A 15,180-nucleotide genomic window follows, 5' to 3' on the forward strand; every position below is an offset into this window, starting at 1 on the left:
CTCTGAGTCCAATCGCCAGAACCCAGGAGCGGCAGGCCAGCCTCTCGCTCGCAGCGGTCTGGTCTGGTTGCGGTGTCCCTCTTCGCTGGGATTGGGAAGGCCGGAAGGGGAGAGGGGGAGGACGCGAGGCGAGGCGACCGGCCGACGCAGGGAGTGTGCCGCGCGAGCGCCCCAAATCTCGCCCTGCCGTCCGTCCCCTGCGGTAATTCTCTTCTTCTGTTCGCAAGCAGCCCCGAGCTTGCTCAGATGGATTGTCTCTCCGTTCAGTTACTCGCGAATTTGTTCAGCTGCGCTCCCCTTCCTCGGCGCACGGGATTGATTGGTCTCGGTTGGCGCCGTAGGTCTTGGTTCCTAGGGCGGCCGCAAGCTTTATTTGCCAAAATAATTTCCAGCCTTGTGCAGGCCGGCCGCACACATTTTCTTTGTTGTTTCTTCCTGATTTGATCTATGATGTGTGTCCAACAGGGATTGAGGAAGGAAATCAGGTGCTTCACCATGAAGGCGCTCATTCTTGTTGGGGGTTTCGGAACCCGCCTTCGCCCTTTGACTCTCAGCTTCCCAAAGCCCCTTGTTGATTTTGCAAACAAGCCCATGATTCTGCATCAGGTAAATACTCCTTGAGCTGATACGAGCATTCTAGTATATTCTTCTTCTTCTTTCGTTTTGGAACGGGATATGAGCTATCAGATCAGCATTCCCGTACTGCTTTTATCTATTGGCATGAGCGCCATTTTTTTTTGGTAGTCTGTTATCATTTGCCTTGGAACTAATAATGGGCTCAATACTAGATATGGCTGTAGAGTTATAGTTCCTGTGGTATTTTTGAACCCAAGTCCACATCATTTAAGCATCCTTCATCAGTAGCTTTTGACTGTGCTGTGCATGTAGTTAGCTTACCATGCAACTATTACTTTCTTTAGCGGTAACGTCTTTTCTTTTATCATAAGATTTATGCATCAACTTGGGAAAATCATTATGTATTACATCATAAGTTCCTCTCCAAACAGATATCATCTCTAGGAATTTTGCTTTGTGTCCAAGTACATATGTAAGCACCAACAAAGTGCTCTTTTCATGTGTGGGAAGACGAAGAAACTTGGTTGCAAGAATTAAAACTTGCTCATTCTGTGCAGATTGAAGCTTTGAAAGAAGTTGGGGTCACGGAGGTGGTTTTAGCCATCAACTACCGCCCAGAGGTAGAATAACAGATCGTTCATATTTCCCACTGTCACAGCTAGTCTTAACTTCTATGATCTATCTAATTGGTGTGATCTGTATCTTCCAGGTGATGATTAACTTCTTGAAGGATTTTGAGGATAAGCTTGGCATCACAATTACATGCTCTCAAGAGACTGAGCCCTTAGGAACTGCTGGCCCTCTTGCTCTAGCAAGGGACAAGCTTGCAGATGGATCTGGTGAGCCATTCTTTGTCCTCAACAGTGATGTCATAAGCGAATACCCATTTGCTGAACTCATCGAATTTCACAAGAGCCATGGTGGTGAGGCAACAATTATGGTCACGAAGGTAAATTCTTGTTGGCCATTGTCTCGTGGAGTTAACTAATATACACGAGCTGACTTTCTTTTCCATATAGGTGGATGAACCATCAAAATATGGGGTTGTGGTTATGGAGGAGGCAACTGGAAGGGTGGAAAGATTTGTAGAAAAGCCAAAAATATTTGTGGGCAACAAGATTAATGCTGGGATTTACTTGCTGAACCCATCTGTCCTTGACCGCATTGAACTGAGGCCAACATCAATTGAGAAAGAGGTCTTCCCTCAAATTGCAGCTGATCAAAAGCTCCATGCGATGGTCCTTCCAGGATTTTGGATGGATGTTGGTCAGCCAAGGGACTACATTACTGGTTTGCGTCTTTATCTAGACTCACTTAGGAAGAAATCAGCTGCCAAGCTGGCTTCTGGAGCACATGTCGTGGGCAACGTCCTGGTGCATGAGAGTGCCAAGATTGGAGAGGGTTGTCTGATTGGTCCTGATGTCGCTATTGGACCTGGATGTGTTGTGGAGGATGGTGTGAGGCTTTCCCGTTGCACTGTCATGCGTGGTGTGCGTATCAAGAAGCATGCTTGTATCTCAAACAGCATTATCGGGTGGCACTCAACTGTTGGACAATGGGCACGGATAGAGAACATGACTATCTTGGGGGAGGATGTTCACGTATGCGATGAAGTATACAGCAATGGTGGTGTTGTTCTCCCACACAAAGAGATCAAGTCAAGCATTCTGAAGCCTGAGATCGTCATGTGAGCTATCCTGTTTTAGCTGCAGTACATTCTCAAGTTCTTTTACCCAGGGAGGATTGCAAATCCCCCTTTTATAAACAATATAGCTTGGTGTCTTTGTCCTAGTGCAAACAGCTTGATATATCTGACAATGTATCCTTGTTTTTGGTTGAAAATTTAGTGTACACTCATGAGTCACAAATAACAAGTGATTGTGATCTCTTGAGTTTCGAGGTTTCGGACTCTGGTGTCTGCAGAAGTTCAATAACATAGCAAGAATAAATTTTAAAAAAGATTGTGGTCCAAGGTATCTTTGAGTACGCTTAAGTCTGTTTGTGTGCTAAATGCTGTTCAGTAGAAATGTACACAGAAGCCCATGTGTGATGTAACTAAATTTTGTGTATACGCAATTTTATACCAATGAATGTACTGTCGGTCTGCTACATTGTCTGTGGTTCCCAACTCTTGGTTACCTTTTTTCCTCTCTATTTTTTAAATATAATTTTGGCAGGAGCAGACTAGTCGTGACTGGTGAGCAGAGAGGTATGTCCTGTTTTGATCCGGCTGCGGAGAGCTACTCTCTATGCTATCTTTGAAACTAAGTTCTCATTTTCAACAAAATGTCGGAACAATGGCATTATGCATGGGATGTTGCTTAATTTTTTAGCAAGTCATATACTAGTAAATGATCACGACTTCGTATTATTTTCTCTCTGCACCGGCCCTTTTATTTCTAATAAACTTGGGCACTGTCCGAAAGAGTGACGGACTATTGGTTCTGAACTTCAGCTGCAGGCGCCCAATCAATTTAGTGAAAGAGTCCGTCATGCAATTGCAGCCAACAAAATGAGGAACAAGCGTATCATGCTGCTTGTCTTGCCATGAGCCTCCGAGAAATTGTGCGGACTGGAATCGTATTATTTTCTAGATAGACTCCTGAATTGGCTACAGACATACATAATGTGGCCTGGAGAAATGCATCCAGTGGACAGACTGTGAAATGCAGCCGCATAAATTGTGAGGCAATCATATGATGGTTTATGTGGTAGAAAATTCAAATAACATCTCTTTCCGTTGCAATCCTTGTCTTTGAACCCTTTGGAAGACATGTTAGATCGGTGTCCATGTCAAATTAAATTCCAAGGACTTTTGCTATGCCTGCTAGAAGAAAATGGGGGAAGAACATACGAGGTCACTCGACGTGTCATTCTCCAGGGCAATATGGGTTGGAAACTGACATCGATGACCTATGATTGAAGAAGCTAACAAGCAGCAATCATTCTAGGAACCAAGCTGCTTTTTGTCAAAAATACAAAAATGTGTATTAGAAAAGAAATTTCTTATCCAAAGCATTTGGAGAAAAAATGTTTGAGGTTGGGCAGATGAGACAGACATCCTTGCACAGAAGAGCGCATGGAACCCAATTCCCAGAAATTTTCAGAATTTTTATTGTGTGGTCTGCCTAAAAAATGAGCTCATATACAAAGAGGCATTACAAACAGAGCTCACACAAGGTTATTCACAACGAAGCAAGGAGCCAAAACACTACAAGAGCAGACGCAGCACTGCATGCACAGGAAAGAAATGCAAATGCAGTTGCGACTTCGAATCTTCCACAAGGGAGTTGGGGATCCCTCCTGCAGAAGTATGCAACTATGCATCCCTTTCGAAAAGAACGACTACACCTCCTGCTGAGCACGCTGCAGCAAATGAAAGAATTGCTGTTACCTGCATCATATTGAGCATTCTTTCAGAAATTCTGAATCAACATTTTGAAAGTTCAATACCAGTGGTACAAGTATAACATGTTTCATAAAATGTTGTCCATTATCAACATGGATATGATCCTATTGTTCATAAAAAAATTGTGTCTAAAACCATAGAAATTACTCGCAAATTACAATTTAACACCTGTTTCAGTTCAGGGTCAAATTGGTACTGATGATAATTTGGATGACTCCAAAATGAAACTAGGAAAAGAAGCTTAGACTTCATGAACATGTAAAGCAAGGCAGCGCTATGTAGTACACAGTGTTCCTGAGATTTTACAAGTCTGCAAAATACCAACAAAAAAGGGGATAGTTTTGTCTCTTAGCATGTAACGTTAAACGTGGACAGAATCCTAAAAAAATATTGACAGAAACAAAACCGAGGATGATCGAGGAATGGTTAACATGTCTCCACATACTGCAGGAATATGGCATCCAGGTGCTACGATTTATACACTGAAAACACTGCCAGAAACATTTGGGTACTCAATGTAATTATAGAATATGCTAATTGATCACTTTGGATGGTAGCAGAAACAAAAGAGTTTCAATAATATGTAGCATGGATAAAAACTGTCATGAACGGTTACCCAATCGCCAACAATAAATAAGCTCTTTTTAATAGGCATAGCAATCAAGACATGCATGCCCCAAACTCCATAGTGCCTGTAGTCCCGTAGATGCAATCAAGTTGCTGAATTGGATAGCAGTGGCAAAAATCAGTTGCACAATTGGAAACTATGTTAGCTTAAAAAGTCTGAAGGTAATGCCTTGATGTCAACAAATTTGGCATGCATGGGCACAAATGGTTGCAGAACCAGATACTTTCATCCACACGCCTGTCAGAGCATGCAACAAATGCAAATATGGACTTTGTAGCCAATATCTAAATTTGGTAGAAATGAAAGCACAAGCTACTCATCAAGCTGAATACAAAAGGCGTATAAAATAACATAGCAGTTGCAATGAACTACACAAATTCTTTGTTATAGCTCTTTTTAATAGGAATGCCTTGTTATACTTATAATTAACAGGAACGAAATTTCAATTTGTTCCCTAGAAGAACAGTTCGCAGAAAGTATGGTTAAGCGACTTGACATTCCTGCAAAGGGATAAATTCAACATCTAGTGGATCAGTGGATGCCCCTCCTAGTGCTGGTCAATCAATTAATCGGGTCACCGGCTTGATCCTTGACTTTAAGGTGCATACATATTTTTATTCAGTTTTCCCAAATGCACAACAATAAACGAGTCATCTTGCAAATGAGTACTCCAATTAAGAATACAGAATAAGCTGCCCCCAGGGAATCCAATTGCCACGGGCCCTCCACGCCAAATAACAGGGCAGACGGCTCAACACAAACAACTAATAAAATCAAGTAGAATAATGATGCTGCTACGAAGCAGATCTCTTACCACAGTACCATCCTTAATCGCAATATCTCCTACAGAATATACGATGTTCACCACCGTACAGGCGATACGCTAAGGCGTGATTGGTAGGTTGATCCGGCGTAGCCTGGCTTGCACCTGTGAACCAGGCAGGCTCCGGTCATCGTGCTTTTCCCGCACCGCCGCTCTCTCGCACGGACCCGCTCGCGCGCGCGCACCGCACCGCGTGAGCCCGGCTCCGCAGAAACGCTCGATTCCCTCGTTCCCCCGGAGCCGACCAGGCAACTAAACTAGCCGGTCCTGCATCTGGCGGGCCTGGTTCGCTCACGTCCAGAAACCAAATAACCAATCACGCCCTAAGCAATCAGGGATTCACATGAGTGTGCCAGGCAGGCTCGGGCGGTACCAGAAGGCGGTGTAGTTGGTGAATCCGGGCGCGGAGGACATGGCGCAGATGCACGTGGCGGCGAAGACAAACTGGCAAGCCCACAGCACCAGGCCGCCCGACGTCCCGGGGCGGCCGGCCATCTCCGTCATCTCCCTGGCGGCCGCTGTTTAAAAGATGACGCTTTGGCGGCGGTCGGCGTTCATATGGGCAGACGAGGATGGGTGCGGGTCTCGATGGGCCGCGACGCGGCGTGGGCGAAAGAAACAGCGCGGCTGGGGCCTTGGGGATGAGCAGGATTTGGAAACTTTCAAAGATGGCGGAGTAGAGAACTAGAGACGCCGCGGTGGACGGGAGAAAAGGTGGCGCGTTCCTGGGATCGGTGGCGACCAGATGTTGGTGCAAGGTCTGTCAGTCAAGTGAACTGGAGGGAGGAGGCGCCGGTTAACCGCCGGCCGAATCCGCAGGCAGACGCGGATTGCTTTGCTCGAGTTTAATGATCTGGGTGCGTCTCTTGGTCAACTGAAAGTGACATTTGCTTTGTCAGTCAGCCAGTCCACGCTCAACTTGGCATCTATGGGAGGAGAAGAGGACGGCAACCTCATTAGCGCCATCGCGCCAATCCTAGGGCGAGCGAAATTGCTGAAAAGTTACTGGTATCAACTTCTCGAGCGTGTAAATGTGTAATTACTCAAATTTCATGATGACTAGTCTTCCATAGATGCTTTGGCTCCGGCGAACTCGATGGCACCGATCATCTTCATTTTTAACGTCGCATTTGAAGAAGGTGTAGAATTCATCTTTAGCTTATGGGGTTGCGTTATCAACAGCGCATGTAACGTCGATCGTCACCTCGTAGCCTCAACTAATTAAAGGACCAACTTCTTGCTCTGACGGCTCACTGCGAGGTGCTGGACGACGTCGTCAGGAAAATTGGCAGCATTACGCGGCCTGTTCGCTTCAGCTTATTCAGCCGGCTTATCAGCCATCAAATAGTGTTTTCCTCTCACAACAAATCAGCCATTTCAGCTTTTTAACCGGCTTATAAGCTGAAGCGAACAGGCCCACGATCTCCGACCCAACGCAGACAAGAAGAACTCCGCTGGGTCGCAATCCGACCTCTACTTCAAGTCGGATTCAGCTCGGTCAGCCAGCGAAACCCTAGCAGCATATCCTCGCCAGAACTGTGTATTAAATTAGTTTAGAAAAAGTCCAATTTACTACCCGAAGTATATATAGACTAAGTCCAAAAATCCTCCCCCGATTTCGCTAAACCGGTTCAAAACACAGCTTTTAATACATTTGAAACCCGGATTTGATAATTTGGCAGGTCTGGAGTCTAGTTTTGCTGAGTAGACATGACACATCAGCAGGCCTACTTGGCATAACGTACTTGTCCACAACAACCCTCCGTGTCTAATCTAATAGTTCGCCATGTCCCTCACGTTGCTCCCTGACTTCGCCGGGTGCCCAGATCCGCCACTGGTCATTGCGCGCCGCCGTGCTCCCGGTAGCCCCTGGCCATGAGCGGCAACTGACCCTGCTGCCTGCCTGCCGTGCAGTACCTGTGCTCCCGGTCCCCCAGCCCTCCGCATGGCACCTGGTGGTGTCCCGCCGCCGCTCATTGGTTGGCGCACAGGCTCTCCTCCATGCGGCAGGTGGCAGTACCTTCTGATTTTCAGGAAAGTTAGCTATGAAAATATTACAGTGAAACTACTCCGGTGTATCGATGATTCTAGCTCTAGCTAGCAATCCCTCAGCTTCTGATCATCTGGTGCCGCTATCCTCGCCAGAGCTGTGTATTAAATTAGTTTATGATCTCAATTTATTAGAGCAGCAGCGTGTAGTTCAGGAGGTAATGCTAAAGCTTGACAGGTCACGTAGGTGCATACCTTCATATCTCTCTCTAGCGTGTAGCTCACTCAACAAGGTGCTGTGATAATTGCTGGGTCCCGCCACTACTTCAGAGTTGGGCACTCGTGCAGTCGTGCTAAGCGAATTGGACTGCCAGGCTCTTGCTCCAGCGTGTAGTCCAGGTGCTAGCCATTTCTCTCTCCTCGGGGCATCTTAATGTATAGGAGCTACTTTAGTGCTTAATGGGGTATTTGGTTCCACCCATTAAAATTTAGCCCCGTCACATCAAATGTTTAGATACTAATTAGAGAAGTATTAAACATAGACTATTTATAAAAACTCATTGCACAGATGGAAGCTAAACGGCGAGACGAATCTAACTATTTGCTAATAATGGATTAACTATTTGCTAATAATGGTTAATTAGGCTTAATAGATTCATCTCGCCGTTTAGCCTCCATCTGTGCATTCATTTTATAATTAACTTATATTTAGTCCTCCTAATTAGCTTCCGAATATTCGATATGATAGGGACTAAACTTTAGCTCAAACTTTAGCTCAAAGAACCAAACATCCCCTTGGGATGGAATGAAGCGATAACAATTTGCCATGGTTTGCTCCTCTGGCTTCTTTGTAGGGTAATACACTGAAGGTTCTTATATAGGATATAAGATTTGATGGATTAACTCACCCTCGCATGGATCCATTATTTTTTATGATCATGAATGTTTCTAACACAATTCCGCAACCCAAAGATAAAGATACACCCCAACTTGATTCTGGTGCAATATCAGTATATGTAAGTTAGATTTATTTATGACTTATATTTTCTTTGCTTTGTATTTAGAGATTTCCGGTATGTATCTAAAGCTCAAAGATATACATAATAAGGACTAGCATCGATATAATGTAAAAGTATCCAACTATCCAATGGGTTGAGTAATACAAAAGCAATTTTGGCATTCATTTCAATTTGTTGCTACATCTGGTTTTAGTTTAACACAAACTTTTGATTTATTTTTTATTTAGATTGCAAATCATGCTATGAACTCAGAGAGTTAGTATGGGATTGAAGTAGCAAGTGATGTGTATGGTTTTCCATCACACAAAGATGAACAGAGTGGAGTATTTGTTCAAGTTAACAATATTGGTGATGGAAGAGAATCCATTCGCAACTCAATTAATTTTGGATGGCATGTAATTATCTTCTCCCTCTTACTTATGAGATGATGCTGAACAACATATAATTCTAGCCAAAACTATGATCATTTTCCCAAATATGTTTTGTTCTCATGCTCATATCGTTCTCTTTTTTATAGGTTAATCCACGCTTATATGGTGACTCCAAAGCACATTTTTATGTTTATTGGACGGTATAATATCTTTCTTGTTTCAATAAATGTATTACCTTTTTTTATTAAGGCTAACTTGTTTATGGTTATATTATAGCGTGATGGTTATAAGATAATAGGTTGCTACAATTTACAATGTCCTGACTATGTGCCCGAACCTAACGTGCCTACAGTTCTAGGAATTGCCATTGATGCAGTCTCTGACCCTAATGGTGTCAAACGTACCATCATCTTCAAAATTTTCAAGGTAGTAAAAATATTGTACCTTGCCTAATATTAATGATGCAAGTATAGCATGCTTGTGATACTCTTAGGTAGTTATGCTACATATTTCTATCTTTAGAACAATAAGACGCGGTGTATTTTTAATCAAACCTAACACACTCTATTTTTCAAACTATTCTAGGATAATGCTGGAGATTGGTTAATGCATATTGGATTTGATTCAGAACCATACTGCTTCCCGAAATCCTTGTTCACTAGCCTAGGAGACAAAGTGGATAACATCCGGCTTGGTGGATTTGTGGCGACTCGCACGACCCAATTGGCTCGAATGGGAAGTGGATTCCTTCCAAACAACGCAAAATCCGCCTCGTTTAGCAATATTCAGCTCATTGATCAGAATGGTGAAACAAGAAGAGTTCCACGAGATCAACCTATCTACATGAATGTTGAATGACGAGAACATCTATTCTGTATCCCGGATCAGTACTGAGGGGAAGTTCACCTATGGTGGGCCTTTAAAATGAGAGAGAAAAAAGAAAACATTAAATTATCATTTTGAAAATAATAACATAATGAAATCTATTATTAACGTATGGTCGTCGACTATATGGTTTTTATAAATGACATTGTTGGTGTCTGTTATATGCATACTATTACTACCACAAGTGCACGGGCTATTTATAACTTTTCGTGGAATAATTAGATGAAGCTTTACAGCCAATCTAAAGAGTAACCCTTAAACCATGATAGCAAGAGCTACTGCACATAGAGACAATTAAGATTCAGCGTATAACAAGAATTGTCAATCACGAACATTAGCTAGTGTTGGATGCTTCTTGATTGTATAACGGGAAGGATAATGATAGAAAATAACATGGAAAGGTGAATGCTCCACTGCTATCGACGTTTTCCGCTGCGCATCAACATGAACAGGCAGAGGGACGTTAAAGAAAGTCCATATAAAAGTTGAGTAAGTTAAGAAACGAAATCGTGTATTGAATTGATTTACTATCTTAAGGTTATTCTAGGGTTTGGCACTTGAATACACTCAAGAAAAAAAACAGTAAAGTTCATTTTACGCCCCATGAACTTGTCTTTAAATTCGAAACCCTCCTGAACTTGAAACCATAAATCGTAGATCCGTTAACCTTCCAAACCAATCAAGCTATCCCTCATGACCATTTCAAAGTGAATTTTCATGAGGTTTTGCTGATTTAGCAACGGGTCATCAGGTCCCACCCGTCATCGCATTTGCATACATGGACTGCTATTTGTTTGCCTAACCTAAAATTCTCTCAGCGCATCGGTTCATCAATCATTAGTCGCGCTTCAGTCACGAGTCACTGTCGCGAAGTCTCGGATAATGCAGATACGTTCATGCTGACACAACCACGCCTTGGCATCTCACATAATCTAAGGACCTTGCAGGCCTGCCTTGGCCTGGGATGCCAATCCTTGGCGGGAAGCAGCACCAGCGACAAGATTAGGCTACCATGGTTTTTCTTGTCCGCGCGCTAAAAAAGTTGCCACCAAGTTTTAGTACAGTTGCTCAATTATCATGCAAAGATAAGCATGCTGGAGGCGTCGTCTTTCGTCATGGTAGCAGGGAAGCTAATGCTCAATCATCATGTTTGGTTCGTCACCAAATAGTAGCTGTAAACATTATTGAGAATTAACAAATCGCTATTTTCGGTGAAAAGAAAAGTTCTGTTTGGGGGACTTCAAGAAGGTGTCTCTACCAAGCATGTAGTTGCCTCGTCACTCGTCAACGAACAAACGCATTGGTGCCCAGCGGCCAGCGCCCGTGACGGCCGGAGCCGGCCTTTCAGCTGCAGACACCAGACGCCACCGCCGCTGCGTCCTCGGCCTCGCCCTCCTCCAATCTCGTGCGGTGCGTGTGACGCAGCTGCCGGCGGAAAGAAGATGGCGAATCACTTCGTGCTCAACACCGGCGCCACGATCCCCTCGGTGGGGCTCGGCACCTTGCTTGGCGACCCCGCCGGCGCCGTCTACGCCGCCGTCAAGGTATGCACGCAGCGTTCTTTCCCTTGCCGCTGTGTTTTCCTCCACGAGAATAGTGAATGTGTGATCGTTTCCCTATTGTGCAGGCGGGGTACCGGCACATCGACTGTGCAAGAGCTTACGGCAGCGAAAAGGAGGTAACTCAGTTTTCTCTGAAGCTCTGAATCACTCTGCACTCTAACCATGCCTGACGATGGATTATATTCACTCTGATCCTGCTGTTCGATTGTGTGCACTTCGGCATATACTTTGACTCAAAGACTACTACTACAAGAACTAAAGAGGGGGGATATGTCTGAGGAACATGTCATTATGATATTAGTTTGGACCTGTGTCCAAGCATTTCGCCATTTGTGTGGAAAAAATGTTGCCAAAGCACTAAGCACTAATGCAAATATGCAATTATGAACTTGAACTGAAGATCTGTTCGTCACCTCCCTAAGCAAAGGGACCAATTAGGCATGGGACGATTAACAAGTCTCAAGCAGCATTTAACCCTCTTACACCGAACACTCTCGCCTATGTGTAATTTCATCTCGATTCAGGTTGGATAGCAATTGCAGTAATGAAAGCGTGACATCCGTTTTTGGATTGTCCAGGTTGGTTTGGCGCTGCAGAAGCTATTTCAAGAGGGTGTTGTGACACGTGAGGATCTGTTTATTACCTCTAAGTTGTGGTAAGCTTAAAGTTTGCAGAATGCCGGTAGAAAATTCTTCACAGCTTCCTCCTTTTTTTTTTTGCACACATCTCAAGCTAGCTATCTAGATATCTGCTTGGAACTTTTTATAGTCCTTCAGGTCTAACTGATCTGTATCTGACAACGTTTCCAGGAATGATCATCATGATCCAGAAGATGTTCGTGAATCACTAAATAAAAGCCTGAACGACTTGCAACTTGAGTACTTGTATCTTTACCTCGTATGCATCTTCTATTTGAGAACCATGTTGTATTACCTGATTTTCTCCTCTAATATGGTCTCTATATTGCACCTTTGGCTTGGAGTTAGATTTTAGGGAGATCTACTATAAAATTGTTTAGCACAGCGTTGATGAAGAATGTAAAATGAAAAATTTAATCACGGGTAAATTTTTGTAGATTCACTGGCCGTTAGAGTAAAGAAGGGAACCAGCTCCAAAGAATACTGAAAACTTTCTCCAACCTGATATCCCAGCTACTTGGGGAGCCATGGAAAAGTTATACGATGCTGGGAACGCTCGAGCAATTGGTGTCAGTAACTTCTCATCAAAGAAATTGGGTGACTTGCTTGCTGCAGCTCGTGTACCTCCAGCTGTTAATCAAGTAGAATGTCATCCTAGTTGGCAGCAAACTAAGCTCCATAGCTTTTGTCAGTCAAATGGTGTTCATCTCTCCATTTATCACTTCATGCAACTGGTTTGTTACAGCTAGTTTTTCTTTTGTTGTTATAAGTTATTAATTTGCAGGGGCCAAAGCTCTCGGGTGCGGTTATACGTCGCCAGACCTTCTAATTGGCGCGTCCGTCCACCACGTGCACGCGTGGATTGGTGGGCCGCTTTCAGCCTAATAATTAGCTAATAATTAGCGGAAGGGCTTTCCTGCTTTACCGATGCATGGACCTAATAATTAGCTCAATAATCATCTCTCTGTAAGTATGAATTACACCTTTTATATCTACTTATCACTTCATGTAACTGGTTTGTTACATCTAGTTTTTCTGTTGTTATAAGTTATTAATTTGCATGGGCTAAAACTCACGGGACGGTTATACGCTGCCAGAGGCGACTAATCTGCGTTTCACCTTCTAATTAGCGCGTTCGTCCACCACGCGTGCGCGGATTGGCGGGCCGCTTTCAGCTCAATAATTAGTCAGAAGTGTCTTCCCAGTTTACCCATGCATGCAATAATTAGTGGAAAAAAATGCACTGTGTATGCAAGAGTTAGTGGAGAGATCATGCATACATACAAAAAAGACAAAAATGATGACGTGACCCACATGCATGCAAATCTAAAAACTAAAAAAAAAGTCATGACTCCTAAACCGAACATCCAAATTAAATTTTAGTTACGCCAATATGTTTATTACGACGAGATTTTCAAAACAAGATCCCTCACTTGACTATGTTTGGATAATATTTTTAAAAAATATATTTTTTAACATACGGATTAATTAGATCTAACTAATGCGAACAAATACTTGAACACCATGAACAATTTCTATTTCATGCGAAAAAAGTAAACATAAAAATAAAAAATGGTACGATACAAACAAAAATATTGAACATCACGAACATTTGAGTAGTGCAGTGGTAGCTCTTGAATATCCCACCTAGTAGGTCGCGAGTTCAAATATGGTCGCGAGTTCGAATCTAGTCTCCTGCGCTATTTTTGCCAAATTTAATTGTGTATTGGGCCGGTTGAGGGAAAATGGCCAAATCAGTCTTCTATACACGTCGAACAAATTATATGAACCTATAGAACAAATCAACTATACATGTCAAACAAATTATACGAATTCATAAAACAATAATTTATAAATCTAGAACAATTTATATAAACTTACTGAACAAAATGTTGTGCACATCGAACAAATTGCATGAACTCATAGAATAAAACAATACACCTAAACAAAACAATTTACTATCCAAAGGAAAATTAAAGGATAAAATAATATGAAATAGATATATTCTAATCACTAATAATAAATTAAAAAAGAAAAGAAAAAGAAAAGAAAATAATAATAATTAATAATAATAAATAAATACACCCGGAATAAATTATACAAACCGACAAAATAAAATATTAGTATACATCGAACAAATTATATGGACTCACAGAACAAAATATCTGTAAATACCTCGAACAAATTGTAGAAACTCACAGAACAAAGTATGTATACACTTAGAACAAAAATGTCAAATGACGCGAACAAATGAGTATGCACCTCGAATGTATAGCTCAACATGCAAATAAATAATTCTATGTGTATAATAAACAGAACTATATCATTACCTAAACAATTGTACAAAATATTGTATACCACGAACAAATTATATTGTGCCAAGAATTACTTCAATCATCATGAACAAACAAAAAATATTTAAGGAAAAAGAAAAAAATATAATCTTGATGAATAGTCCAATCACAATGAAAGATATAAGTATCTACAAGAAAAATAAAAATAATATAAAATGAAGAAAAGGAAAAATTATTACATAGTTGAGATAAGATAGCTACTCGAGGAACACACAAAACTAATGAAGAAATTATGTACTAAAAACTATATAGATGGTCATAAAAATACAAAAGAGAAGAAGTAAAAATAAGTAAAGTAATGTAGAAAGGAAAATAAAATCAATGAGAAAAAAGAAAGGTAAACTACGTACGAGAAGAAATATATAGAAGAGAATCTAAATTAAAATAGAAAAACAAAATATGAAGTGACATAATAAAAAGAAAAATGATATAAAAGAGACAAAAGAATAAATAAAAAGGAATGAAAAAAGGGTGTAACCACATAATGGTAAAGAAAAGAAAAGAAGAAGAGAGAAGAAAAAATGAAAGGAAAAGAGAACATGGAAAAAGGAGAAGGCATGGAAATAAATAAATAAAAGAGAAGAAATAAAAAATAAAAATAAAAGAATAGAGAAAGAAAAATAAAAAAACAAAGAGACAGGAAAAAGAAAACGAAAACAAAGAAAATAAAGAAAAAAAAGGGAGAAAAGGGAAAGAGAAAACTCATTATTAAAAAGGGGAGGGGAGGAAAATAAAAAATATATAAAAGAGAAAAAAGGAAAAACAAAAATAAAAGGATAGAAAGTGAAAAATAAAACAAAAAGAAAATGAAACAACATATGTACCTGCTCTCTCTCTCGTCTTCGACGCACGCACGGAAACCAACTACGCACGAGACGAGACGTGTTAAACGTCACGAGCTATGTGCATCGATGGCTACGCGACAT

The 15,180-nt window shown here is 41.6% G+C and overlaps 2 protein-coding genes and 1 pseudogene across 3 annotated transcripts; 2 read left to right on the plus strand and 1 right to left on the minus strand.

The window, feature by feature from the left end:
- Positions 1–2,685, plus strand: LOC101772314 (probable mannose-1-phosphate guanylyltransferase 3). Its single transcript, XM_004970508.2, has 5 exons — positions 1–202; positions 466–606; positions 1,134–1,196; positions 1,286–1,525; positions 1,596–2,685. Exons 2-5 carry the CDS (start codon positions 496–498, stop codon positions 2,265–2,267), a joined length of 1,086 nt encoding a protein of 361 aa, XP_004970565.1. The 5' UTR covers positions 1–202; positions 466–495; the 3' UTR covers positions 2,268–2,685.
- A 981-nt stretch (positions 2,686–3,666) lies between these two features.
- Positions 3,667–6,170, minus strand: LOC101772720 (annotated as a pseudogene).
- Positions 6,171–10,998: 4,828 nt separating this feature from the next.
- LOC101778977 (aldo-keto reductase family 4 member C10-like) lies at positions 10,999–12,912 on the plus strand. Of its 2 annotated transcripts, XM_012846209.2 has the most exons (5): positions 10,999–11,244; positions 11,328–11,378; positions 11,841–11,917; positions 12,072–12,159; positions 12,338–12,912. In XM_012846209.2, the coding sequence occupies exons 1-5, from the start codon at positions 11,143–11,145 to the stop codon at positions 12,356–12,358; spliced, it is 339 nt and encodes a 112-aa protein (XP_012701663.1). In that variant the 5' UTR covers positions 10,999–11,142; the 3' UTR covers positions 12,359–12,912. The 2 variants fall into 2 exon arrangements, with proteins under 2 accessions (XP_012701663.1, XP_022682897.1); XM_022827162.1 differs by having other exon boundaries at positions 12,072–12,912.
- Positions 12,913–15,180: the final 2,268 nt, after the last annotated feature.

The sequence above is a fragment of the Setaria italica genome, chromosome V (assembly GCF_000263155.2).
Source record: "Setaria italica strain Yugu1 chromosome V, Setaria_italica_v2.0, whole genome shotgun sequence".
Lineage (NCBI taxonomy): Eukaryota > Viridiplantae > Streptophyta > Magnoliopsida > Poales > Poaceae > Setaria > Setaria italica.

What these genes read in the sequence shown, in the direction of transcription:
- LOC101772314 (XM_004970508.2), top strand. Translation starts at nt 496, where the DNA reads ATGAAGGCGCTCATTCTTGTTGGGGGTTTCGGAACCCGCCTTCGCCCT. An exon ending in CCATCAACTACCGCCCAGAG is followed by an intron (nt 1,197 to 1,285) that starts GTAGAATAACAG and finishes TGTATCTTCCAG; the next exon opens with GTGATGATTAACTTCTTGAA. An exon ending in CAACAATTATGGTCACGAAG is followed by an intron (nt 1,526 to 1,595) that starts GTAAATTCTTGT and finishes TTTTCCATATAG; the next exon opens with GTGGATGAACCATCAAAATA.
- LOC101778977 (XM_022827162.1), top strand. Translation starts at nt 11,143, where the DNA reads ATGGCGAATCACTTCGTGCTCAACACCGGCGCCACGATCCCCTCGGTG. An exon ending in CCGTCTACGCCGCCGTCAAG is followed by an intron (nt 11,245 to 11,327) that starts GTATGCACGCAG and finishes CCTATTGTGCAG; the next exon opens with GCGGGGTACCGGCACATCGA. An exon ending in CTTACGGCAGCGAAAAGGAG is followed by an intron (nt 11,379 to 11,840) that starts GTAACTCAGTTT and finishes TGGATTGTCCAG; the next exon opens with GTTGGTTTGGCGCTGCAGAA.